We start from the raw sequence: 15,424 nt of genomic DNA on the forward strand, positions 1-15,424 counted from the left end.
GATTAACACTCCATGCTAGCCATGCCATTCACATCAAAACTTTTAGAAGCGAACAGCTACATTTAGGGAAAAAAATATATATACATTTCAATCTTGTGGTATACTGGATAGGTAAATTGGTACATGTAGTTATATTCGCTCCCTAACAAGCATGGCTTAGCACTATCACTATTAATGTTTGTACAATGTCCGTAGAGTCAACAGACTGGTAATGTTCAGTGGAAAATATTGATTATAGAATATGTTTGCCATCCAATAGTGTCATAAAAACTAGATGTATCTCCAGAAAAAGTACTTAATAAAGGAACACATATTTACGCATGCCTCTTGGATCTTGTTAGGTTAGTGGCGAACAGATAGCGGCTCCGAACATTGGTGTGGGATATTCGCCGAGCCCTCCTTTCTACACACAGGAATTCTTGTTTTGATTTGAGAAACCTTGCTTTTACCCAATCATATACCTGGAACAAATATTACCATATGCGACGTAGTAAGCGCCCCGCTCTAATAAGCACCCACGGCGATATTTGCTAATATATTTGGCAAGTGAACAATCCCAATTAGCACCCTCCCGATTGATCAATGTAAACAAGACTTATTTATTTGTGTATTATACGCACTCGTGTGTTATGCACCCTTAATTACGGGCAATTAAATTCTGGAAAAATATATCTGTGGTGTATCATTACGTCGAATACGGTATCTAAGATTCTATCCATAAGTTTCGTGTAGCTTTAGCAAAGTTAAGATGTAGTTCTCACCAACTAAAAATTGAAACTGACAGATATGTAAATGCTCAAGAAATGAAAGGTTTTGCAATGTTTGTAAAACAGGTTTCGTTGAGGATGAGTATCATTTCTTGTATGTATGCATGGTGTATGCCGAATTGCGTGAACAATACATTCCAAGAAACTTCTATGTATTTCCCACATTACATAAATTCAATGTCTTGATGTCAAGTGATAAATTTCATATCATAAGAAATTTGGCTATATATATTTATAAGTCTATGCAATTAAGGACAAAATTGCTGATGTAAATTTTAGTTACAATAATGGCTGCTGTACAACTGCTGTGACACTGGCCGATGGCCTACGTAACCTTGCTGAATAAACATAAACATAGATGTCTGTGTGTCGCTGTAAAACACTGGAATTTCTGCCCATTCTGGATCAGTTATTAGTATGATTTATGTCTTTTCCGTGAGCTATAAAATTAAAAAGACAAAGCATGAAAGCCAAATACCTATATCCCACCTTCTAGAAACTCTGCCAGACAATCTTGATTTTAGCATAAAAACACTTTTATGGTTATCAGGAAGATAAACAGACACCAACGCTTTTTTTTAGATTGGTTTTAAGACAAAATTGAAAATTCTGACCTTGGTTTGCAGACTTTTACAATTAATTTTAAAAATAAGCCTTCCCCCACCACCAAAGACATATTTAATATATGCAAAACAAAAGCAGTGAAATAAATGAATATGTTTTTTCAAGTAGCTTTTAGATGTACAGTGAAAACCATTTCTTTACTAATTCATTGAATTGCACATTGTTCATGTGATTTTTAAATTTCAAGCACATAAGTTTGATTTCATATAAAAAGTATTGGTAAGAAATTTCTCCGCTCCAGTTGTCAGTGATCTGCAGGAGGGATGTCATGAGATGAGGATGGTACGGCTACAGCTGATGGGGGCAATGGCGCCACTGACTGTCATTACTCTGACTAAACATGCTTTTGTGTCCACCAAATGTCTCATTATTAACATGTTACTATTACAAATTTCCAATTCCGCAGAAAGAGCGAGAAATTGTTGAATGATTGTCATAAGCCAACGTAAGATTACCATGGCTAGTGGGTTGGATTTTTGTGAGCAGCTGATAAAACCATGTGCAAATATTGATACAATTATGTTATTGGGATTCTGTTTCATTCCCACCATGTTTTTCCCCCGTCTACTTCAATGTTTCATTTTGTAAGCTGGGATGCACATAAGATCCAAAATCCCAACAAAATTGGGCCCTCTTTGAACATGCCCATCGAATCAATAGAGATTTTCTTCTTTGTAGAGAATCTCTTAATTTGACGTATTTTGAGACGAAGTGAAGATGGGTTTGTCGTTGCGGAGGGAGACGACGACCAGCATACCTTGTGGGGACAAGACGTATCGCATCTAATCACAGCATTTCTCTATTACTTTGTTCAAAACAGAAATCTATATATAATAGCACTTGATTAGAAATGTTTCTCTTCCACGATGTAACAAATAGCCCTCACTATTTGATCGAGATTAGGCATATAATTCATTTTCGCCACTTCCTCAAACTGTGACCGGAGGCCATGTTGACCGTCGCCCTGGACATTGTAGCGTAATTGAAGAGAAAAAACCTTCAGATTTGCTTGTATGAAGATGAGCCCTACTAATCAAGCATATTACAGGCCATGGGAATCTTTCTTCAGGCAGATTTATTTCAAACTTGCACTTTTTCCCATACTGAGACTTAATCATCTGTGTGACAGGATTTGTGAATGGCAAAATTTGAGAGCTATAGAAATGTATCTTGTGAAAATATTTCTTTTTGAAATGGCATTTGCAAATCTCTATGGCAGTCTTCATATCACAAAATTGCATGATTATTGGTGGCGGCAAAGCATATTTGTCTGAAATCCATACCTTCTAAAATCATTAGGTATTTGGGCCAACATTAATTATGATGATGTGAGGTGATTGTCATGCATATGAGAGGCAATGTAATCTCTATCGTACTTTGACATTTTGTTTGGCGGTTTGAAACAAAAAGCGCAAAATGTCAAAGAAATGGTGATAAAACCATAAAAATGTCAGCACAATTTTAGTGGTAATTTCTAAATTTCAATGCGTTGTCAGTGTCAGCTTATATCACAATTCAATATTCTGTCCACTTTGTGTGCCTATGTATGAACATTTCCTTTCTGTGCATGGCTCTGTATTCATTGTTATGTATCGATTATGAAAATACACAAGTCCTCTTTATGGTAAAGTGGTACCTTCCTCCATTTCTTCCTTTCTGTATTTCTTCACAAAGTATTGCACCATGTCAGAAGGATCTGTCGTGTTTTTATGACTCTTGCTCACATGTGACAAAGCAGCAAATGTTATCTGATATCTGAGAATAATTTCCTCATTATGATAATAAGATTATATTTACAGGTTAGGAAGATTATTTTAATAAAATGGTTTCAGATCCACACTCAAAATTTCACAAAAGGTGCAAACTGTTAGAATTATGAAAATGGAAATTTGCCCACCTCGTCAGTGAACAAAAGTGTGGGATGAAATATGGGAAGTAACTGAAAAGCATGAGCATTCTATTCTTTTAATTGTTTTTATCAACAAAACAATCTGTGGACCAAGAAATTGGAAAAAAAGAAGGCCTAAATAGGCGGGTACAACTTGACACTAGTAATATAGCTACAGTGGAACCTAATTGGCTATAGTGTATGACTCCAGATATTTCTACATTTCCGATGAATGAATGTCAGGATAAAGTCAAATTTGTTCAATATAAACAGTGATCTGTTTTTTTGTATTTAAAATGCTATCACTGTAAGCATATTGTTGTTTCTAAACCAGAATACCAGAATTACTAGAAATGCATGGTGAATTGCTGGAGCAATGGCCATCAGAACATAGTTTAACTATTGGCTTTCAAATAGCAATTAACATGGTATATATTGTCTTGTCATTGTTGGAGTGTGTGATATCACTACATACCAATTATGATAATTGGTGAATAGTATTCTATGACATCTATTTGCCCTAGGGATGTCATCGTATATTGTGTTATCAATGTTTCAGTAAGTTTGTAATGTCGATACTGCATGGCTACAAATTTTTGAATATTGATACGAAATAAATAATTCACTGCCACAGAAATGTTTACGTTTATTACAGAGATGGACAGTGAGATGGCAGAAAATTCAATTTTTATCATTGATCAGACTAATTCATATTTAGTGTTAAATAGCAATTAATGTCAATACTCATACTGAATAATCAATCTTATTATTAATCTATGTATAGGGATACTTCAGAGTTGATACATTGATGCTACAATTTCAAACCACCATTAAAGGAATGATTACGTCAGTGCGGCTTAGTCAATCTGCAGCATAATACAGGGTTTTATGTGATACATGAGTTTTCCTCCATTTACCCACACATTTAAATGGATGCAGAATGAAAGACTATGTAGCACCCAGAGGTACACACAATAATATTCATTGTACCAATTTGTTTACAAAAGATATATAGGTCCTGTAATTAAAGTAATTATCAAAACCTAGATTACAAACCGTGATACACCATTTCATGACTTGAAAGGACCCCTTAAATTAATTTTTGGGCATCCCATGGACCTTGATTTACAAAACTAGTCAATTGGACCCCCAATACTAAATTTCATGGGCCGTGTGAAGTAATGAAATGGTGTATGTAATGTACTGTAAGTTTTGATAATTACTTTAAATTAAATCCTGCTCCAATGCCATTTTGCACTGAAGAGGTTGGCTTCACTCATAAGCAGCCAGGAAAGTCAAATTGTTTTATGTGAGATTGAAATCAAGGCAATTGCAGAATGTAAACTATTTTTTGGAGATTTGAGTGAATTGTGTATCATTAAAAGGACATTATAGTTTAATGCTGATTGTGAAGATATTTTGTTGTTGATGTATTGATACAATCAGTCTCACACATTTTTATTTTCACACTCAAATATTGATACAAAAATAAAAATTGGTCCCATAAACCTTTCGCCAAATATAGACCAAGTAAAAAACAAGGAATTTTCCTTAGTCAGCTGCAATAGTACCAGTGGTGGGTATTTCTGGACATTTGTCTGAAAACAAGCAGTAGGCCTGATTGATGATGAATGTGATGACAAAAGCAGTGTTCAAAGACTCATCATCATAGGTTTTAGTGTACAATCTGTATCCCTGTGTCAGTGATGTCAGTGAGCCCTTGGTCAATGCACTATGATAGTTTTCAGTCAATATTTCTCATCAGCGAAAGTTCCGTTAATAAGGCTGTCTCTTACGTTCTTGCACAATTAGTGTGATAGGTGTGTGCATACACACAGTTTGCTGTGGAGTTCTTTATTTGTTGTGTTGCTGCGTCTATCCTGTCAGTTGTAAGAAGCTGTATATCCTGTCAGCTGTAAGAAGCTGTATCTCCTGTCAGCTGTAAGAAGCTGTATATCCTGTCAGCTGTGAGAAGCTGTGTATCCTGTCAGCTGTGAGAAGCTGTATATCCTGTCAGCTGTCAAAAGCTGTATATCCCGTCAGCTGTAAGAAGCTGTATATCCTGTCAGCTGTGAAAAGCTGTATACCCTGTCAGCTGTGAGAAGCTGTATACCCTGTCAGCCGTAAGAAGCTGTATATCCTGTCAGATGTTAGACCCTGTATATCCCGTCAGCTGTGAGAAGCTGTATACCCTGTCAGCTGTGAGATGCTGTATATCCCATCAGCTGTGAGATGCTGTATATCCCGTCAGCTGTGAGAAGCTGTATACCCTGTCAGCTGTGAGAAGCTGTATATCCTGTCAGCTGTGAGAAGCTGTATATCCCGTCAGTTGTGAGAAGCTGTGTATCCTGTCAGCTGTGAGATGCTGTATATCCCATCAGCTGTGAGATGCTGTATATCCTGTCAGCTGTGAGAAGCTGTATACCCTGTCAGCTGTGAGAAGCTGTATACCCTGTCAGCTGTGAGAAGCTGTATATCCTGTCAGTTGTTAGACACTGTATATCCTGTCAGCTGTGAGAAGCTGTATACCCTGTCAGCTGTGAGATGCTGTATATCCTGTCAGCTGTGAGAAGCTGTATATCCTGTTAGTTGTTAGACCCTGTATATCCTGTCAGCTGTGAGAAGCTGTATACCCTGTCAGCTGTGAGAAGCTGTATATCCTGTCAGTTGTTAGACACTGTATATCCTGTCAGCTGTGAGAAGCTGTATACCCTGTCAGCTGTGAGAAGCTGTATATCCTGTCAGCTGAGAGAAGCTGTGTATCCTGTCAGCTGTGTATATCCAGCTAACTTAGTTCCAGCAAGATGTAGCTTGATGTGTCAGTGTTGCCATAGCTCAACAAAAAGGCGTGTCATCTTACCAACTGTAAACACAAACTGTAAACTGCTTCAAAGGAGGAACCATCTTTCTAATTATGAGCGATCCCACATCCCCCAATTCCCACAAATACAATTGTTCATTTTGTTGACACTATTTTTGATTTGCCAATTGCAGAAATTTGATCGTGACGACAGTGTCATTAGCCTGGGCAAAGTAATTACTTAAGCTGCGTGTCTCCGCGTTTCGGGGTTCGCAAACCCCGCTAATCCCTCTCCAACTCCCCACAACAGATAGTAACCAAGATTTCAGATACACACCAACATTCAAATGAATTGTTCGTATTCACACAGGGCGAAAATGATCAATTTTGTGGCTTCCCTAACACCCAGATTGTTGGTAGACATTGATTATATCGACTGCTTCAACCCGCAACAATCGGCACTAGCCAACATATGCATAACGTATTGTGGAGAAAACAGGGCTATAATGCCCACCCAAACTGGGCCTAGATTGGGTCAGGTCCACACACTGCCTTTTCCCACACCTCACCAACGTCATTGTTTGACAATTATTTTTTCTTTTCACTCTCACTATCTGTGCAACCTCAAGATAATTAAAAACCGCAGATTCATTTCAGGGCTAAAAGTGAGCAATGTTTTTGTCTTGTCACCTCACCATGTGCTGTGGGGATCGTTACTTTCAGTGTCTGTGTTTCTTCATTATGGCCCCCCCAGTTGGGCTGTTTTCACAATATTGCCAGCATTGTTCAGCAAATGCGGAACTTTGTGAGGAGGATAGATAAGCCTCTGTTAGGGACTTATGCTGTATATCATATGTTCGTATGTCATGGGCAGATATTGACTTCTTATGATAACAAATATGACTTAACAAAGGCCCATATTCCCTATTGACTGGCATATGGAAATATAGTTAGGATCCTATCTTCAAGAAACATTTTGCAGTCTATATTATCAATATGTCAAGAGGATTTGTTTTCTTAAAAACTGTGTTGATTCGTGATAAAATTCCTATAAATAACTCTTGAAATAGAAACAACAGAATGAAATAGAAACAGCATTTTTTTGGAAAAGCATACATTCAAATAAACTAATAAAAAGATTAACACTATTCCTTTTAGCTGTTTAAAAATTTAGGGTTGCTTGTATGGAAAAAAGAATGAGAATTTGCTGGGCTTATTGTATAAAAAATATATATGAAATAAACAAAATCATTTCTCAATTTTAGCATTTTTTTCTGACAGGACAAAATAGTTTTAAATATTATTGAATTCCTATTCTGTCCAGTACAGCCAATAGCTTAAGCGTTTGTTACTGATTTGACCTTCCCTGAGCACAGATGTCCAAATGACATGGTTGAAATGCTGACCTTTCTAATTGGGTTCTTGTACGTGTATGACCAAATAAATCCCTCAGACTTACATAAGTCCCTTGTATGCCTTGGGGCTGGACTTATAAACAACAATAAAAACACGTGGCGTAAAGGTGTAATCTGCAATGTGCAGATCGGTGGACGGTGGAACTCCGTGCACAGAGAGGTAAGCAGTGAATACTGACGCTTACGAAGGGATTTGGTAGTTAGCAACCGCTCGTCCCTAACAAACCACACTTACACTCACTCCCCTAATCTATACATGCGTTAAGGAAATTTGACAAAGAAAATATTAATACTCTTAAGAGCTTGTTTATGGTGAATTCATTGAGTAATTTGCTGGAAGGTTTTTGGCGTCAAGGGCTGGGGCATGCAGGACCGAGAGAGCGGCGAGCGCCCCGCTGCCTGCTGGAAGCATTGCTAAATCCCTCACTCCTGGCACTCCTGCTAAGCTCCGATTTTCTCTGATGTATTGCGTTTTGTCTTCGACACATCTGACATGAAACAGTCTTTGAAATTTTCCTAACTCGCATGCCAAGCGGAAAACTGGATCTGGCATAAGAACATAAGCCCTATCAATTTTTTGGCACTTTGTACTGACATGTTCTTACAAATTAATTTTCACTTTGTAAGGCTCAATGCTTTAAGACAAAGACAGCGTACATACGTTTTAGATTATTTCTCTCCCATACTGCAGATTAAATATTACACCTTTTCAGAATCAATAATTATTTTGGTAACCTGTCAGGAAGAGGTATTTTACTGCAAAATGAAGACATGATAATTAATTTGAATTATGAAAATAGTATTTCTATGTCACGTCTCAATGTGAATTTCGAGTTAAGCTGAACATTTATGATAGGTTTTATCTGTAATATGGAAATTGATATTTACATAAATTCAAATTGATACCAAGTATTGAACTGAAATTTGAATTGACTGCACTTGTTACTTTGGTCTGCATTTGTTTTGAACATTTTTTGTGTGCTTTTGGGTTGGAATTCACAAAAAATCTTGATTATTAAAAAATATTAGGCAAGACTATAGATAATAATCAGAGAACAAGTTGAGTTAATAAAAGCTGCAGCTTCAATTTGTCAAAATATTCATGTTGAGTTACATGTCTGTTACACTGCCAATTACCTTTCTTAAATAGGTTCCAGATTAATGTTCTGTAAGTGGTTTGTTATACCAAATAAAAAAGAATTAAGGTGGGTTACTTTGTATTTATGCCATATGTTTTGTCAGTGATTTGCTGTGTGTGAGTTCTTAGGCACTGGGTCTGTTCTGAGTTCGTGTTTCCATGGACATGTTTTAGTGTGAACATCTTAGAATAAAAATAAAATTTAGCTGTATTATTTCTGTGAGAAACATCTGGTGACAAAAATGAATGCAGGAAGACTGTATTTAGGATTTGAAAGACAGTTTGTTTTCTATGTGTTGTACAGGGAAGTAACACAGGATGCATGTACTACCGCTGAGTCTTTCCACTCTTTATGTTACCACTTTTCTCCTGAATTTCTAAGTTATCCTATCTATACTCCCTTTATTTTGACAAGAAATATTTTACCTCTCGTCTCTGCATGAGTGTGCCCCTATTATTAGTACACTTGCAGAGCGAACCATATAACACTGTTTTCCCTTCTTTCATCTAGCCAGAGCTTCCATATTGGATAATGAAAATATTAACTTATGCTCACTCACTCACTCCCCTTCTGACCTGCATTGCGAATGATACTACTGTCTGACCTAGTTCACATCAATAATTATTAATTATAAAGTTCCTGTGTTATTTATTTTTTAAATATTTGTTAATGTTCTTTCCCCCATGCCAGCCATATCGCTGTACTGACACAATTGTTTCTTCTCTGCAATAGACTTGAAATGAGTATTGTATTGTTTGGACATATGTTTATTTTATTTAGGAGAAACCAAATTGATTTCTTAATAGTTCATAGACCGTTAGCTCTGAGAGTGCATGTAATTGAGATATGTTTGGTTGGTTGATGGTTGTGGGTTGTGAGGATTTGGTTGTGTTAATTCCCTTATTGTGGACATGGTGTGCAAGTCATTGTCAACTTGTGTACAAAACTAAGAAACAAGATGTGAAATAAGCTGAAGCAAAAATATCCACTGTCTTTTTATTGTAATAATTGTACTCTGATTAATAATCATTATCTTGTTATATAATTATTGAGAAATTAAGGAGTTGACCAGAAATCAATTGTTTATTGTATATGAACACATGAACTACATCAGAGAAACAAACATCTTCATCCTCATGATATCTTTTCCTATTTTATTATTAGCTTTTGAATTATGAAAATGGATCACAGAAAATAGTTTTAGTAGTATTTTGATTAAAATCATTTTTCACAAAATTCATTTAAAATCTAATATTTAAAAATTGAAGCCTGTAATTGAAATAAAATATGTTTTATTAATAGAGAAAAATCGAAGACAGAATGAAATACCATATCTGTTTGAGAAAACACGAGTCTCCAGTACTATACCTGCAGGTGGAAACTCAAACGTCACAGACATTCCACACACTGTATAATCCTGTCCTTGAATGAAACACACTATAACATACACCAACACATTAAACTGGCCGCCACACATGTAAGACTCTCTCATGTAACACACAAACTCCATAATCCAAGCCAGAAAACACATCCCCCATCATGGAGTACGATATTCCAAACGTTTGAAAATGATGCGTCTCACATGCAGGTTCTTCGTTGAAACATATTTTTTTTCTGAAATTGCCAAAACAATGTATTGTTAAGTTGGGTGACTCCTGTATGTGAGTAGTGACAGAGCTAGAATGGCAGTTTCCACATGAGGCATGTTTTATAGCCTACTGCCATGTTATCCTCTTTACACGGCTTTGGGGAGTTGGCAATGAAACTGTGGAATGATCTGTGCTCTAGCTTGAGATAAAGACATATTTAGGCATTTTGTTGACTTTTCCAGCAAAGCAAGCATAAGTAGACCATGTCAACCTAACATTGGGCTTTGTAGGCAATGGGCTTTTCTTTTATACTGGATGTGGGGCTCGCCGGCAGTTTTAGAATTAATTCTGCATTAATTTGAAAGTATCTTACTTTGATAGGTGTAAGACCATTATAGTAATGCCATAAAATCAGATTTGTTGAGTTTTAGCCTAGCCTTAGTGCAGCTGTGAGAACCAGTCAGGCCGTAGGATTTGTTCCACACTCGATAAAGTGGCTTTTCTTAAATCTTCTTTGCAGAGAAAAGGAAGAAGATTTGGAACAGCGCTATGAGCTGCTGAATCGAGAGCTGCGGGCGATGATGGTCATTGAAGGTAGGCCAATTCTGCAGCAATTAATATTTAGGCAGAATCAAAACTGTGTTAGCTATTTTATGGGAATGAAAAATGTTCAGCTAAATACTTATGTAAACATTAGTACAAGGAATTACTGGGACTTAGTGTGGCTTTCTTGGGCGACAGGATTGCCAACTTACTGAAAGACACTGTCCTAATTCTTGAACGTTTGATAACAGTCCAGTTGTTTAAATGACAATTTAATCATCTCGGTGAGAGATAAGATCAGACACTAATGATGGGTTTTTAATTAAAACCGAAAAAGGGAACAAATGGGCATAAAAGATATTTATTAAAAATAATTATATTTCTTTTTTTGTCTCTCTTAACTTTTTTGTGTACCATTTTTTTTTCAGTTTTAAAACAAACAAAAAAATGTTTAAGACAAAAAAATGGTCTTTGTATGTTATATGCTGCCTGTGTCAGATTATTTCTGACACCAAGTTAAAATGCCTGACGTTAACTTTTTTGACAACAATTCTTTATCTGAGAACCAGTTATACATTTTAAGCCATATTCATTTCAAATACATGTACTAACAAAACTGAAAGACTGAAATTTTTTATTACAATTTCCTGTATGTGCTTTCAATGAATATTTTTGTACGTTTTAGAAATCATTTTTAATAAATTCTCATGTAGTTGTCAGTGTGACTATATCATATTAATGTCCCGAAAAACATTTTGTCAAGAGGTTTAAAGCAATTATTTTGACTTGATTGTGTCTTGAAAGGGAGCCGCTCTTGTTGATTATGCCATGAAATACCTGACTTTGTTTGTCAGCAGGTTTTTACCTAGACTTACGAAAGCGGGGGGCCAGGGGACTCCCAATAATAATTTAAATTTTAAGGGTCCTAGCAGGCAACATGAGGGTCCTGTAATGTAAGGAAATGGTGCAGTTTACTGTATGTTTTGATAATTACTTTAGAGCCTGGAATGAATTAATGATCATGTGGACAGTAGTCATGGTTGATGGATGAAATGAGTCCCAAAACTGCTCTTGATGCGCTGTAGGTAATCTGTTGTACAGACCCTGCAACAAATATATTCAATCTAGCCCATGCGAGTCTATAATAGTGGGCAAGTCTAGATTACGAGAATTTAAGAATGAATATTGTCTCTGGGCTTCTTTTTGTTATAAGGTATACCTTATTAAGATGATTTAAAGACTGTTTTTTGTGTAAAATATGTTCATTTTAGACACAAGATGTTAGTCTACTCTGTACGTAGAATGAATATATTAGTATTTGCTTTTTTTGCATCAATTCTCAACATTAGTGCATACTGGAATCATATTTGTGTGTGTCACGTCAGGGTTCAAGGTCAGGCTGGAAATGGAGCTTTGTTACAAAAAGTGTCCACATATGACACAAGACTAAATATGTTACTTCAGGCTGTTTTCTTGTGTGTGTTTCTCCCTCATCACAGAACCCACTCCTACAACTACAAACGCTATGATTAAGAAATAACACTTGTAATTCCGATGGGAAGCAATTAGAGATTGGGTTTGTCGGTCAGCAAATTAATTTGTTTACATGTGTTTTCTTAAAAGAAAATCCTTTGATCATATGTGCTTGTTTTGGATTATTATGTCAATAAAAGAATTAGGTCAGCCCAGAATTAGGATCAATGAGGTGAGTGAGGTTATCAACAGAGGCACTGCTCACATAGCATCAGTCTGTGCCAAAAACTTTGGTGTCTACAAACCAGAACCATTGCCACCAATTTCAGTATATTTTAGTGCTAAAATATTGATTACCGGTATAGTTTGCTGAGCTTACATGATTGAACTCGATTCAGGCTTAAGACTATTGACTAATGTTACACAGTACCATCTCGGTCAAAGAATGCAGCATGGTTTTACTTTGACTTACAAAACTGAGGTCCTGTGATCCCTGATAATAAATTCAAGGGTCCTGTAAAGTAATGAAATGGTGTAGTATACTGAACTATAAAACTTTATAATTATTTTAATTGCAGGACCTTTTTATTTCCATTTTTGGTCCAGAATTTGTTATAATGAATATCATTGTGCGTATTGGGATGCAATATTGTTTTTGTCTGCCCATTGTATGCAATTGTGAGTACTGGACGCACATTTCTGCACCAGGTAAAACCCTGATTCAGTATTTATTAATTTATATCTGTGGAATATCCTCATCTCTCTGGGTATGTGTACCTGTATATTGTGAAATGGAAGGGTAAGGTTACAGCCAAGAGAGCCGTAGGTGGAGGTAACCATTAGTGACAGGAGGAATGTCTATGAGTGAGGAGCCAAGTATGCTGGCAACATTTAATGAAGTCCCTCACAATTAATGTAACTCCCTAGACTGTTTACACATGCCATACTGCGTGACATTTGTTTGCTTTGATATGAAAATACTGTTTGGTTCATTCCAGTCTGGTGATCTGCCCTGGGGGAATTGGGAGCTGTCCCCCACCCCTTGACGACTGTTTACTCCCCACCCCCTGGGAGACTAGGAGCTATTTGTGTGAGGAGCGCTGACCGAGCACCCACACAATGATCGAGTTTTAATCCTTCTATTGATAACTAATTGTTCACCTTCTCCCCGCCTTTCTTCCGGCCTGTGTTTTCCGTGTTTCTCAACTGAAACAACAACATGTGGAGTGCTTGTGTTGGCTAGAGGCAGTAGAAGGCATGGTCAGATCACTGGAGTGGGCAGTCAGTGTCCGGGGCCACTTCTTCAGTTGGACTCTCATGCTAATCTTATCAGATAGGCGCTGTGCATATCAGTGTTTCTTGATAAGACAAACCTTCCCTGAGGTTTGTTGTCTTTTGGGGGACAATTACTTGAGATGGATTAAAAATGTTTCTTTATTAGTATTTTTGTAAAACATAATTTGTGTTGGGGTTTGTAAATGTCAGCATGTCTATTACCATACTTGGATGTACAGTGATTTTGGAAATTGAACGTCAGTATGCCTTGAGAGGAACACTCTACCTTAGTCAAATACCTTTCAGCATGGTTATTGTCTGCAAGGTTTGAAGAGCATGCCAGATTACACATTTTTTTCATATCACTGCATCCGGGCAAATGACATGGTGGTTAATAGAAAGTCTTTGGCAATAGAGATGCTAGTTTCTGGAGAGTCTTGGGCTATGGGGATGCTAGTTTACAAAGGGTCTTGGGAAATAGAGATGCTGGTTTATGAGGGGTCTTCAGCTGTAGAGATGCTAGTTTATTGAGGGTCTTCAGCTGTAGAGATGCTGGTTTATTGAGGGTCTTCAGCTGTAGAGATGCTGGTTTATTGAGGGTCTTCAGCTGCAGAGATGCTGGTTTGTGGAGGGTTTTCAGCTGTAGAGATGCTTGTTTGTGGAGAGTCTTCAGCTGTAGAGATGCTAGTTTATTGAGGATCTTCAGCTGTAGAGATGCTAGTTTATTGAGGGTCTTCAGCTGTAGAGATGCTGGTTTATTGAGGGTCTTCAGCTGTAGAGATGCTAGTTTCTGGAGAGTCTTGGGCTATAGAGATGCTGGTTTATGAGGGGTCTTCAGCTGTAGAGATGCTAGTTTATTGAGGGTCTTCAGCTGTAGAGATGCTGGTTTATTGAGGGTCTTCAGCTGTAGAGATGCTGGTTTATTGAGGGTCTTCAGCTGCAGAGATGCTGGTTTGTGGAGGGTTTTCAGCTGTAGAGATGCTGGTTTGTGGAGGGTCTTCAGCTGTAGAGATGCTGGTTTTTGGAGGGTCTTCAGCTGTAGAGATGCTAGTTTATTGAGGATCTTCAGCTGTAGAGATGCTAGTTTATTGAGGGTCTTCAGCTGTAGAGATGCTGGTTTATTGAGGGTCTTCAGCTGTAGAGATGCTAGTTTCTGGAGAGTCTTGGGCTATAGAGATGCTGGTTTATGAGGGGTCTTCAGCTGTAGAGATGCTAGTTTATTGAGGGTCTTCAGCTGTAGAGATGCTGGTTTATTGAGGGTCTTCAGCTGTAGAGATGCTGGTTTATTGAGGGTCTTCAGCTGCAGAGATGCTGGTTTGTGGAGGGTTTTCAGCTGTAGAGATGCTGGTTTGTGGAGGGTCTTCAGCTGTAGAGATGCTGGTTTTTGGAGGGTCTTCAGCTGTAGAGATGCTAGTTTATTGAGGGTCTTCAGCTGTAGAGATGCTGGTTTATTGAGGGTCTTCAGCTGTAGAGATGCTAGTTTCTGGAGAGTCTTGGGCTATAGAGATGCTAGCTTACAATGGGTCTTGGGATATAGAGATGCTGGTTTGTGGAGGGTCTTCAGCTTTAGAGATGCTGGTTTATGAGTTAATTCTGAGTCATGGTGTATAGACATAATGCTAAAGTATGAAACACAACTAAGTTACCATATTCCCAAAAGTTTCACAACTTGCAATACGATTGCTTGTAACTGATCTTCAGATTCTAATGCCTTTGTGGAAATGTGAACTCCCACTGGACAATAAAGAGCCCTAATGAAAATGTTTACATAACCAAGGTAAAAATTTCAGACAGGCGTGGTATGTACCACAACATTTCTTTGCACCTTGTGTAGATGCCTTCATCACTGCTCCTTAAGTCTGTTGTTGGTGTGTTTGTGATGAGAACACCCTCAACCTGTCTGTAGCAGGT

General features: G+C 37.4%; 1 protein-coding gene across 7 annotated transcripts in view; it reads left to right on the forward strand.

Annotated features, from left to right (window-relative positions):
• LOC124123155 (EH domain-binding protein 1-like) overlaps positions 1-15,424 on the forward strand; it is a 97,703-nt gene that overhangs the window by 61,641 nt on the left and 20,638 nt on the right. For all 7 annotated transcript variants that reach the window (XM_046486427.2, XM_046486453.2, XM_046486471.2 and 4 more), the window contains one exon: positions 10,743-10,816. In XM_046486427.2, the coding sequence (XP_046342383.2) occupies positions 10,743-10,816 (74 nt within the window). The remainder of the gene's footprint in view (positions 1-10,742; positions 10,817-15,424) is intronic.

This window comes from Haliotis rufescens, unplaced genomic scaffold, assembly GCF_023055435.1.
Source record: "Haliotis rufescens isolate VD_foot unplaced genomic scaffold, xgHalRufe1.0.p SCAF_3, whole genome shotgun sequence".
NCBI lineage: Eukaryota > Metazoa > Mollusca > Gastropoda > Lepetellida > Haliotidae > Haliotis > Haliotis rufescens.